The sequence below is a fragment of the Denticeps clupeoides genome, chromosome 18 (assembly GCF_900700375.1).
Source record: "Denticeps clupeoides chromosome 18, fDenClu1.1, whole genome shotgun sequence".
Lineage (NCBI taxonomy): Eukaryota > Metazoa > Chordata > Actinopteri > Clupeiformes > Denticipitidae > Denticeps > Denticeps clupeoides.
In genome coordinates, this window is record NC_041724.1 from 5687911 (window position 1) to 5700008 (window position 12098).

General features: G+C 43.3%; 2 protein-coding genes across 3 annotated transcripts; one reads left to right on the plus strand and one right to left on the minus strand.

Moving 5' to 3' along the window:
• Positions 1–555: 555 nt before the first annotated feature.
• Positions 556–5250, plus strand: LOC114768124 (uracil phosphoribosyltransferase homolog). Of its 2 annotated transcripts, none has more exons than XM_028960244.1 (7): positions 556–950; positions 1707–1749; positions 1829–1898; positions 1976–2038; positions 2706–2867; positions 3995–4093; positions 4543–5250. In XM_028960244.1, the coding sequence occupies exons 1-7, from the start codon at positions 730–732 to the stop codon at positions 4647–4649; spliced, it is 765 nt and encodes a 254-aa protein (XP_028816077.1). In that variant the 5' UTR covers positions 556–729; the 3' UTR covers positions 4650–5250. The 2 variants fall into 2 exon arrangements, with proteins under 2 accessions (XP_028816077.1, XP_028816078.1); XM_028960245.1 differs by lacking the exon at positions 556–950 and adding an exon at positions 1389–1400 and having other exon boundaries at positions 1608–1749.
• zdhhc15b (zDHHC palmitoyltransferase 15b) lies at positions 5060–10211 on the minus strand. The gene is made up of 12 exons (XM_028960243.1): positions 10051–10211; positions 9774–9800; positions 9567–9661; positions 9369–9489; positions 8606–8675; positions 8402–8434; positions 8189–8309; positions 7968–8100; positions 7628–7754; positions 6958–7076; positions 6532–6596; positions 5060–6361 (listed from the first exon to the last, which is right to left on the minus strand). Exons 1-11 carry the CDS (start codon positions 10166–10168, stop codon positions 6553–6555), a joined length of 1008 nt encoding a protein of 335 aa, XP_028816076.1. The 5' UTR covers positions 10169–10211; the 3' UTR covers positions 5060–6361; positions 6532–6552.
• Between the last annotated feature and the right edge of the window lie 1887 nt (positions 10212–12098).

A 12098-nucleotide genomic window follows, 5' to 3' on the forward strand; every position in this document is an offset into this window, starting at 1 on the left:
GTTCAGTGCTGATCATATTCCAGTTCTCATCAAAAGCTGAAATTGTTAAACAATAGAAAGCTACAATGCCAAATAGTGCCGAATAACTAACCCAACAAATTATTCCCAGTTGTAAATTAATACGATATTGACAGTAGGATAATTAATTTAAGGTATCGTGGATTAAAGACTCGATCCATGGAATCATTTTGCCCTTTATTTCCTTTGGTCAGAACATTAGCTGTTTTATTAACCTTAGTAAGTTCAGAAGTCACTCCGGACTCAAGCAAAATCTACAGATGGGGAGCAACGTTGTATTAAGAGCAACAGAATAACAGAGTCTCTATACATATAATATACATTTGAATGAAAATTAGTAAATTATGCATTAAACAGGTTACATGTTGCGTTGCGGTGGTTTTATTTTCACTGGGTAGCATTGGGTGTTTTTTTCAAGAAACAGTAAACCGTCGGTCGTTGTGGAATTGTGCAAAAAAAAAGTGAGAAACAAGACATTTCCTTAAACGATGGGATGAATCGCTGCACTCGTGTGGAGCGGCGGGCCGATAACCGGAAGTGACGTTTGTTATGCCTGCGAGAACCTTTGACAGGCGCTAATGGCCGAACGAGCACGTTGCTGACCGCGGCGTCTGGGCTCCGCCGGCCGACCGACCCGACACGGGGCGTCTGGTTAGCCTCCGTTCGTTCTTAGCTCAGCGTGGTTAGATCGGCGTACCTTCGCGGGACAGCATGCCCTGCCACAATCAGCAGCTCAGCAATGGTAGCTCGGACCACGCGGTGATGAAGCAGGTCAGGTTCGCCGGCGGCGTGCCGGAGCCGGACGGCGACCCGGACGACAAGCCGCGTCCCGACGAGCTCCACCGAGGCCTGCAGGCTCTGCTTGGGCCGCAGCTGAAGCTTGTGCCCCTGAATGACCAAATACGCGAGCTGCAGACCATCATCAGGGACAAGTGAGCTAGAACTCGTCCTCTGGGGGGCTGGGGGACCCCTTTAGTTGCTAATATCTGGTGACTTGGAACAAGCCGGTGGCTTGGAAAAAAGTTACAGTCTTCTCGTTCTTTGGCCGGATTGTTCAGCTTTTTTGTAAATGTCCGGCGGGATGTGCACATCAGAACACGACTAGCCCGTTAGCTAACAATCTAAATAAAGACATACAGTACAGGCCAAGAGTTTGGACACATCTTCTCATTCAATGTGTTTTCTTTATTTTCATGACCATTTACGTTGGTAGATTCTCACTGAAGGCATCAAAACTATGAATGAACACATGTGGAGTTATGTACTTAACAAAAAGTGGAGACCTGGCCTCCACAGTCACAGATGGTTTGGGGTGAGCTGGACCCCAACAAGTGCTAAACACCTCTGGGAACTCCTTCAAGACTTTTGGAAAACCATTTCAGGTGACGACCTCTTGAAGCTCTTTCTTCACCTCTTTTTGTTAAGTACATAACTCCACATGTGTTCATTCATAGTTTTGATACCTTCAGTGATAATCTATCAACGTAAATGGTCATGAAAATAACAAAAACACATTGAATGCAATGTGTGCAACACTTTTGCTCTGTACCGTATATTCTTTCTACTTTGCTTTATTTTATTTGCTTTAGTTTATTGCATTGGCTTTGAACTGCATGTTGTACTAAGTTGCCTGAGAGTTGGAGCCATGTTGCGATGAACCCGATTCTGGTTTTCATTTCGACTGACAGGACAACGAGCAGAGGAGACTTTGTGTTTTGTGCTGACCGATTGGTAAGGTTGATTTTTGGGGATTTTTTACATGGGGATGTAGACTCTCTGCACGCTTCTAGTAAATGTGTCTCCTCAACAGATCAGACTTGTTGTTGAAGAGGGACTCAATCAACTCCCCTACACTGAGTGTTCGGTGACCACGCCAACAGGTAGCTCTCGAAGGCGTCCGTAACGCCTTCTCCACCTCTGCTCAGCTCCTGAACTCTGCCTTTTCCTCTCATTTTAGGACACAAATATGCTGGTGTCAAATTTGAGAAAGGAAACTGTGGGGTGAGCATAATGAGGAGTGGTGAGTAAATTCAAGCATCACCCACAGGAGAAAGTCACTGGCCTGGATGAACTAGGGCTTTGAGCCATACATCTTTTGTAGTGTAGATGCACACGTAGTCTTGTGCAACATAAGAAAAGAAAAGACAATTTTGACTGTTTAGGTCGGCTCGGAGGAGAGGAAAGCAACACTCCCTAGCAGTTAAATAATGCTGCAGACACCGTTTTAATACAGCGCTGAGAAATGAGTTATTTTCTGTTCCTAAATTATAGGTAATTTTATTCATCCCAGAGGCAAATTCACAGTTTCCAGCAGTTTAAACTTAAAAAATTAGACAAAGTTCACACTGGACAGAGCAGACATAGTACACTCATTGTGGACATGTAAACTAAAATGAACAGTTAGGTGTTGTAGTGCGGTCTAATAAGGCTTGTGTAGTGCAAAGACAACTGAGGTGCTGTGTGTGGTGCAGAGGTGCGGGTGTAGATGGTCACATTAATAATGTGATCTGCTGTTAATTTCGATGTAATTTGAACACTATTCTGGCGGTAGGATTTTTTTTTATTGAATTTTAAACATAACCAGATTTTAATTGTCATTATTAAAAAAAAATAACAGGTATAAAACATGCATAGTTTATTAAACTTATTAAAAATCTGGTGGTTTCCTTCCTCGTTGAATTTCCCAGGCGAGGCGATGGAGCAGGGCCTGAGGGACTGCTGCAGGTCCATCCGAATCGGGAAGATCCTGATCCAGAGCGACGAGGACACACAGAAAGCCAAAGTGTACTACGCCAAGTTCCCCCCAGACATCTACAGACGCAAAGTGCTGCTCATGTACCCCATCTTGAGTGAGTAGGGGTCTTACCAAAGGCCCCAAATAACAGTAGATGTGTGTGAAGGTGTTTGTATGTATGCATATGGTCTTTATGTACTTCTTGTTTGCCAAATGTGTATTGAGGTAATAATACACAACTGACCTGCTGTAAGACGGAGTTTCTGAAATGCCATGGTCATGTGATCCAACCCCCCCCCCCTTCTATGTATGATTACTAGAAAGTGTGACATTTATTTTATCAACGTTGGTGTCACCTCTGGAATACACAAGGAACAATTATGAGCGATCTGAAGTTGCCATCGATGGATCTCACTCCCGCAGCACGTCCTGCCGCATGAATTACTGCCGTCCCGTAATTACCTCGCAGCTTCCTGTTTCGCCCTCTGCTTACAGTGCGAATTGAAACGAGCTTCCCCACCTTCCTATTCAGCCGAAGTTGACCTTTTGCCTCTCGTTCCTCATCTGCACCTCGCCCGGCACCACTCAGCCACCGCGGATAATTACAGCTCTCCGAGGAAAATTACACAGAGCCCGTTAGATAGCCACCAAGTGCTGAATAGCATAATGAAGGCCCCCTGAAATAGTGCGGTAATGGCTGCGCTTTACGCATGTCATTAGTACACTTAAGCGTTCCCTAGTGATGAAACTGGGTTGACATTCGAAGCGCTGTTTCGTGAACGAAAGGCTGACGGGGCGCCGCTCGCCACCTCTGCTCCTTCTTAATGATGTTTTATCAAGCCACGGTGCGTTCCTAACCCCGGCGACACTTCTACTTCACAAACAGCGATTAGGCCTATAACAGTGGGGTCTTTATTTATACGTCGTCCATTTTCAATTTCACGAAGGTAACGATGATGTGACCCATTCAAAACGCCGATTGTTTGGGATTATTCTGCGAAGGGCACGGGGGAAAAGCCACGTTTATAATGCGCCGCACGGTGGTTGTGGGTTCCTTTTGTGGGTGAAGTTTACACGTCCCTCCGGGCTCTCCAGGTGTATTGGCGACTCCCGCCCTGCCCCCAGCGTTCCAGGATGGGCTCCGGCAGCCACGCCCCTGAGTAACAGGGCTGAGGATGAATGTGCATTTGTGGACGGCGCCGCTGTGTCTTATTCACAGGTGTGCCGGCTCTGTTTGCACAGGTAGTGGAAACACGGTGGTGGAGGCTGTAAGAGTGTTGGTAGAACATGGGGTCCAGCCAAAACACATCATTTTGCTCAGCTTGTTCTCCACACCTCACGGTAAATCACCTGACACCCACCGTACACTCATATGTGTGATCAGATCCATAACAAACATTCTTTACTGAGTGTTTAATGAAATAGAGCATCATTGCTATTATGGTCATTAGTAGTAATATGATTGCCATGTTTAATTAAGAAGGAATCTACACGTTTCAAAACCCGAACATGCATCACAATCTGAAGTCCGAATTAAAAAACTTTTTTGTGTGTTTGTGTGTGAATGTGTAGTAGAAAACTTATTTTGTTCATAAGAAAATGTTAAACATGTAAAATGTAATAATTTCTCATTTTAGGTATTATGTCATTTTATTAGTGGTAATTTTGGGGGATGACTTTACTAAACAGCTTTTATTATCTGATAGCCATCTTACATGTAATCAGTCTTCGGTATTTGTGAAGACCAAAGCCTGCGAAAGTCTGATGGCATGAAATGTCTGTTTTTGAAGGGGCCAAGCTGATCCTTCAGGAGTTCCCCGAGATGACCATACTCACCACAGAAGTGCACCCTGTGGCCCCGACCCACTTTGGCCAGAGATACTTTGGCACAGACTAAAAAAAAAAAAAAAAAAAAACATGCAAGCACCTTTTATGTGCTTTTATTTATGTCACTACAGTGTGGATCTGTACGGTAATTTGCCTGACATGCCATGTATGGAGACGGTGATGGGGGTGAGAGTGGCGAGCATCTCTTTGTGGGGAAAATTGTGTACAAAGTCAGCATTGAGACTGTAATGTTTACCTGGCCCGTTTGGCCTGCTTTTCATCCGTTACGAGAACAAACAAACGCTGCTGAATAATGTTCGCTGAAGGACAAATACTCACAGTTCCAAGCCTAAAAAAAATCCCTCATGGATTCGCAGAGTAGCAGAGGAGCCGAGAAGAAACCTTAAAGGTGAATCTGCTTGTTCTACTTGCACTGAACAAGAAAGCCAAAAGTGCCAAAATATAACCAGACGCCAGGAATTTATGTTTAAGGGGCAGATTTTTATTGACTGTTCTTAGGGCATTCATATGCAATAATAAGATACAGCCTTGTATTGCAATCTCAGCCTGTAAGACACCCTTTGAGCTCTAACAGTATCTTTTTGTGTGTGTGCGCGTGTGTGTAACTGTTGCGTGGATAAGTTACCCCAATAAAGCTGAGTTAGCATGTTGAACGGAGTGATGGATTATTTTGTTCAGTTCACACTGTGGTGCAAAAAAAATAAGACCTTAATGGGGGAAAAAAAAATGGACATTTACAGAAGGGAAAATAACGACATTGACATGATGTGACATTTCCCTCCTCCTGTCTCCAGACCATAGAAAGTCGTCCGCTGCGACTCACATTTTTGAAAGGTGTTTAGAAGCCTGAAGGGCAGTACTCCCCCCCAAAAAAACATGTAAACATCTGATGCGGGGACAACCGCAGGACGGGACGCACACAGCGTGCATACACATTAAGAGCACCACACATACACAAGCATGCGCCACGAGCTACGAAGGACAGCTGAACACTCACAGGCCGGACTGCAAATCCTGAAACTCGTCTCGGCATCTTTCATTCATTAAGACATTAACGTGGCATGTGCTCAATCAACAAAACGAAGAGAAATTTGTAATTTCCCAGCCAGGGGAAGAAAAGAAAAGAAAAGAAAAAAAAAAACGAGCAGAACCCATAAAAGAATACAATAATATATATATCCATATATTACACAGTGCTAATATATATTACTTTATCAGTATTAAACTTAGTGCCTTTAAAATGCAAAATATACATACAACGAAACAAAATTAATAACTGAATGGCTATTTGTTTAGAGGTTTACCAATATTGTGGATGTGGATTCACATGGATTACACAATCGTTGTGAAACACTGTTTAAATGTCGGCCAATAATGTAGGCCACCGGCGTAAAAAAGGTGTCTGCGGTCAAATACAGAAGCAGGGGATTTTCTGTCCTCCCTGGCAACAATGTGTGACAACCACACATTTACAACATTGGCATTCCCCCAAAACGACCTCCGCAGCGTCAGTCAGCAAGGCACCACAACAGCAATACAGAGAATATAGCTATACATACAATGCCAGTAAAATACGAAATCAAGTCAGCCTGTCTCTGATTGTCCACTGTGTACCCTTCCGATGACCAAATAAAAGAACAAATGATTAAATTAAAATCGACGTAAAATCTCAATTTTCATGGCAAAAATGAGGCTTTTAATCAATGTGGCTCGGCCTTGTTCACGGCATGCCTCCTTGTGTGCCCCTTCTGATGCTTGCAGCTAAAACAAATATCATAAAACAGGTTTAGGATTGTAATGAAACTTGTAAAATACTAGGTCTGCACCAATACCTGAGACAGAGTACAAAGTACCGATATCGAAGCTACAAGGACAGGGTACAGCTTTTAGGTTACTGATGTTATTTAGAGTGCAATGGTATGAATACTCACCAGACCAGACATGGTTATGGACTATGAATCCATTTCTATTGTAACTGAGGGGTCATCTGGACCATCTGAAACAAGTCAGTATACATATATAATCAAGTTGCATATTACACCGTTTTTCATCCAAATTATCCTACTGGAAGTACTAGTACAGAGAAGAAATATTTCATTTAAAGGAAAATTAGGTTTCATTTGTTATAGCACATTAAAGAACAAGATCAAATAACCATAATTGGATTAATTAAGGACATTAGTGTAGATCTGAAATAATCCAGTAATCACAATGTTAACTTGCCGAGTCAATTTACCAGTTGTCAACTTCACTCCGGCTCAGACGTTTACCCTGACTGCTTTAAAGCAGGCTGCACATAACTCAACTTTAAATAAGACGTTCACTGACCTCCTCGGAGGCAGTAAGATTATACTCACCTGTGCCTTCCTCTTCATCTGTCCCTCCTTCGTCTTCCTCCCAGTTCTCCTCATTCCCTAACAGAGGATTCTGAGACTCGCTTACACTCCTTACAGGGAAATAGTGGCCATCTCCCAAGCTTGACAGACACAAAAACTGGAATCAATTTTTTTGTCTCGTGGAATTGAATCAAACATCAGGATGAATGTATTTAGTCTTCCTAAACCATGTTACTTTGGCCTTGATTGAATAGAAAATATCCACACTAAGGACAGGCAAAAATTACTTTGTAATTACAGATAATTACTTTGTAATTATATATTAATAAAAATTCTGAATGGACGGCAACAGCATTTCCTCATTTCTTGTAACCATTTTTAAGTTTCAATGAGCCAATGAGTGTAACTAGGATCTATTTCCAGCATGCATCTAAACCACAGAAATAATCCACTGCATCAGGCTGGTCGTGGTCCTCAGACCCTACTAAGTCTTTCCATTACACACAAAATTGCCAAATGTAAGCAAAATGGTCAGGAAAATAGGCATATGACATATGATTTGGGCAAATATGAAGATAGGGCCCTAGGTCTAAATCAAGCAACACTTGGACTGAAAGGTCACCTTTGTCTGGAACGTACAGCCAAAACACTGAAAAGCAGAATCTGAGATGAAACTGAGTCTTGTTCTGACCTTGTGAACACAGGAACAAACCAGAGCCGCCTGTCATTCCCAAACACTTGCCGGAGGTTTCTGTGAAAGCCGACGTTGAATCCGTTTTTATCTGGCCCGTTCTGAAACAGAGGGGCAGAGAAGGCCTCTGGGGGAACAAAAAAAAAGGGGGGATGATGCTATTTTGTTACATTTCAACATTTAATCCTGTACGCCACCCAGCATGACTAGCCCATGCCTGGTGGCGGCAAAATGTTATGGGAGGTCATGTGACATCTCCGTCTCTACAGATGGGCTTTATCTGATCAAGTAATGAGCATTGAAACACGGGGGTTTAATGACTAAACCTAAACCCTCTCACCTAAAGTGGACCTGTTCTTTGACACCAGCCAGCAGTGATAGCCAAACAGAAACATGAGGCTAACAAAGAACATGAGAGCCACAAAAACGAGAAACAACACGTGGAACTTAGCATGACCGCTGGGAAGGTCCTCCTGGAGAGGAAACAGGGAGCGAATAAAGTTTTTAGCGAGATGCACTCAAAAAATGTTATAAGAACCATAAAATCAGCAGAGGACTTACCACCCAGTATTTGAGGAAATACTGAAATGCAGTTGATGCAATGAAGACACAGTAGAGGATGGAGTAACACAAGAACAACAGGAAGAACTTGTAGTTGGAGAAGCCAATGCAGTTATTCACCCTGAAAGATCCAAAAAAAAAAAAAAAAAGGCAACATCATGAATTCATCCAAATACCAATTCACGTCATGAAGCACTTTTAAGAATTTCTCACCAGGGGCAATGATGGTCCATCTTCAGAACACACCTGAAAAAAAAAGCAGCCACGGGTATTTAAGACAGAACACCGGATACCCGACCAAGCTGCTAAACTTCATCTCGTACAGCTCTCTTCTGTCACCCCTTTATGAAGGAGGAAGTGTGTGTGTGCGTGTGTGTGTGTGTGTGTGTGTGTGCGCCGCCTCTATAGGCCACTTACATTTCACAGACGGAGCAGTGGTGACAGCGGTCCGGCTTTATCACCTGGCAGCGATCGCAGAACCTGATAGCTGGAAACAGAAGAGAATCAGCAGGCCCACCATCGGCCCTCATTTTCACACAGCCCTTCAATAAGGGGAGGCAGTGGCAGCGGACTCGTAATCAGCAGGTTGACCGCTTGAATCCCAAATCTCCAAGGTGCCCCTGAACAAGGTCTCGTCCCAACACACACTGCTCCCCGGGCGCCTTTCATGGCTGCCCACTGCTCACCAAGGGTGATGGTTCGATGCAGAGGACAAATTTCGTTTCGTCACCGTGTGCTGTGCTTGCTGTGTTTCACAATGACAATCACAATCACTTCACAATCACTTCACCTCAATAACGAGAACCTCGTCATGTGACCTTACTGAACCTCACTGCGCTAGAGAAACGGGTCAAACAGATGAAACAATTTGATTAGGGACCCTTAATATGTAGACACTAAACTCAATTTTAACTTCACATCAAATTTAATCAATGACAAAATATGGACAGGAGGAAGCAAACAACAGAAGAGGAATGGTGGAACGACTTCTTCATGAACAAAAGTACCTGATGAATCACTGTTTCTTTTTTAAATTGGACTGCCGCTGAATTGTAGATCTTTTACCGGAAAACCTCCCGAGGCGTCTCAATTTAACCTGAACACCCATTTACGACACGCACCATTTAATCAGCGGCAAAAGAAGAAGAAGACGAAAAAAAAAGGTTTAATGAAATATCACCTCCGGAAGCTGCTCGTGTGAAGATGGGAAGTTTCTTTGAGATGTCGACCAGTATCTGCTTTTGAACATCTGGCCTCTCCTCCATCTCATACCTCTCCTTATCATTGTAGGACAGCTGGAACTAAACCACACAAACATTTATAGACTGAATTATGATAATAATACTTAAAAACAAATTATAATACGTATCGTATTTACTTTCTTGGACGGGGAAGAAGGCGGGGTGAAGATGGCTTTCCAGTAGGTCCAGCAGAACATTACGAAGCAGACGTGGAACACTGTGAGGTAGGACACTGCAGACACAACCCACACAGGTCATATCTCCGTTACCCCACACACATCACAGCCGTGGAGCCACTTACAAGCTGATCGTGGCAAGAGGAGAGAAGAGAACAAGGATCTTACCCATTTCCAGGGTGCTGCTGAGAGTAACTGTGCAAGAGAAACAACAAGGGAAAAAAACACACACAGAAATATCAGCCGAAACTCGCATGTCCTACTGATTCGTGATTATAAAAATGAAACCAACGTTCATGAATACTCCTTTCGCCGGGAATTACTGCAATCGTGCACAGTGCAGCGAGGAAGTAGCGTTTTGGAAGCTGGTGCAGTAGCATCACTTCCTCGTAGCCCGAACGCCCCTTTGATTGTTCGCAACCTGAACACACGCCGCGATACTCACAGAAGCACAGCTCAAACACGTAGGCGTAGTACGACCACAGCGCCACGGACGAAATAATCACGACGGGTATCCAGGAGAATATTCTCTGGCAGCATCTTAAGCCCCTCGACAGAGCCATGTTCCGTCAGCCCCGCGATCATCTTCTCTGCGATCCGCTCGTCGGCCTGGGCAGGCGAATCCCCGAGGCGAGATCGGAACTCGATTAAAAGGCAGCCGGTCTGGGGAAAAACACAGACGCCGGATTTGTTGGCCTAACAAATATAACACAGACAGACTTTTTAGGTAAATTTTAGGTGCATCATTGCAACCAAACCATATGTACAGGTAACAATAATACTGACAGATTTTAAAATGAAAGATTTATGATCCACAACAGGATGTATACCATTCTACAGTGTTGAATAATTTAATTTATGTCAGTCCATGGCGTATTCATTAGATAAAAAAATATATATGTGTATAGGCGTATAACTGAAACAACTTTTATACAAATTTTTTGTCAAATATTACATCTATACATCTATTACAGTCTATACCATATTTTATATGTGAATGGAATGTGGAGAGATTGGGGAGGGTTTTATAGTCTTTTATTGTAAGTGATGTAATGTCGACACGTTTTTCTTCACCTATAGGTGTCGCTGCAGGACCACTTCAGAGCCTCACACAGCGACAGTAGATCCATTTGCTGTAGATCTAGAGAAGCGATTGATGTGGTTCCGTTTAACTTAATCCTAGTTCGGGCGTATTTATGCTTTTGAGTTTCTTTCTTTTTTTTTTTTTTTTGTTAAATTAGACCACAGATGTTCCTTTTTATTATAGTCGTAGCACACTTAATAAAACCTGATGCCACAAAGCATCAAAATCATTCTTCTAAAGCTAAATTTGAGCTTAAAGGCTTCTTGCAACGATCCTGGGGCGATGACTTCTGCCCAGTTCCACAATATTACACATTCCTGTGACATCACCCCAGGACTGTCTCAACTGTGGTCTATTAAAAATCATGGATGTTTTGGGAGAAGGAAAAATGTAGGTGATGTTCCACCCTCTGTCTAATCACAAGGACTGCAGTCCAGATTCTCTTCTGTCTGCTTTTTCATGTCACGAGCAGTGTGCATTTGTCTTGAGTTCTGCCCACCAGCCTTCGGTGGAATTGCAGGGCTGTGCGCGCAAGCCTCGATGTCCGCCAGCCAACTGTTATTCCTGCTCCTGTGTCATCTTAGTATTGTTTATAGCCATCACATACTGTAATAAAGCTTCCAGTGGTGTGACAACACGCTCTCATATAGGTCTCATTAGCATGGCTGTTTGCAGTAATGATATTGTAAATCACAGAGCAAAAGAAGACATCATTAGTGTCTTGAAACATTTCATGCCTGTCTGTATGAGGTGGATACGAGTGCATTGGGGTAGGGAGGGAGGGGTCCATCTGTCAGCACATCGGCAAAGCTCACTACTGCAAAGTCATTGTGATTAGGAACATAGTAACCAGCTTTTAATCAAAACATTTACCCCCGGAAAGCGGGAAAGGGAGAGAGACGGGAAAAACACAAACTTCTCGTATCAACAGGTTCGGACAGACCCCTGAGCACAGCATGCGCTGGGTGCATTCCTCAAAAAAAAAAAAAAAAAAAGAAAAAGGAGAGAACGTGAAAGATATATACAGCGCAAGCCGGAGAGATTAAGCAAGAGAGGACAGGAAATCATACAATGTGCTAAAATTGAGATAGAGAAGCATGTAGAGAAGCGACAGAGCCACAGTCAGGTGTGATAGGACGCTGCTTCTGACCTCCATGTGACACCCGGTCCCAGAAGAAAAGAAGTAAAGTACGTTTTCTCCGTGGTCCAAGAACTGTCCAAGCTACATGTAACAGCAAGGGTACAGATCAATGGATAAACACAATCAATTAATCAATTAGACTTCATTTATATAGCATAAGGTGGTAGTACCAACAAAAATTTCGGCCTGCCTCTCAGACATATCGGCATGGATGTCTGAGCGACACCTCCAACTCAACCCATCCAAAACCGAGATTCTGATCTTTCCG

What these genes read in the sequence shown, in the direction of transcription:
- zdhhc15b (XM_028960243.1), bottom strand. Translation starts at nt 10,168, where the DNA reads ATGGCTCTGTCGAGGGGCTTAAGATGCTGCCAGAGAATATTCTCCTGG. An exon ending in CTTCTTCCCCGTCCAAGAAA is followed by an intron (nt 9,490 to 9,566) that starts GTAAATACGATA and finishes TGTGTGGTTTAG; the next exon opens with TTCCAGCTGTCCTACAATGA. An exon ending in AGATGAAGAGGAAGGCACAG is followed by an intron (nt 6,597 to 6,957) that starts GTGAGTATAATC and finishes GACTTGTTTCAG; the next exon opens with ATGGTCCAGATGACCCCTCA.
- LOC114768124 (XM_028960244.1), top strand. Translation starts at nt 730, where the DNA reads ATGCCCTGCCACAATCAGCAGCTCAGCAATGGTAGCTCGGACCACGCG. An exon ending in CAGACCATCATCAGGGACAA is followed by an intron (nt 951 to 1,706) that starts GTGAGCTAGAAC and finishes TTCGACTGACAG; the next exon opens with GACAACGAGCAGAGGAGACT. An exon ending in TTCGGTGACCACGCCAACAG is followed by an intron (nt 1,899 to 1,975) that starts GTAGCTCTCGAA and finishes CTCTCATTTTAG; the next exon opens with GACACAAATATGCTGGTGTC.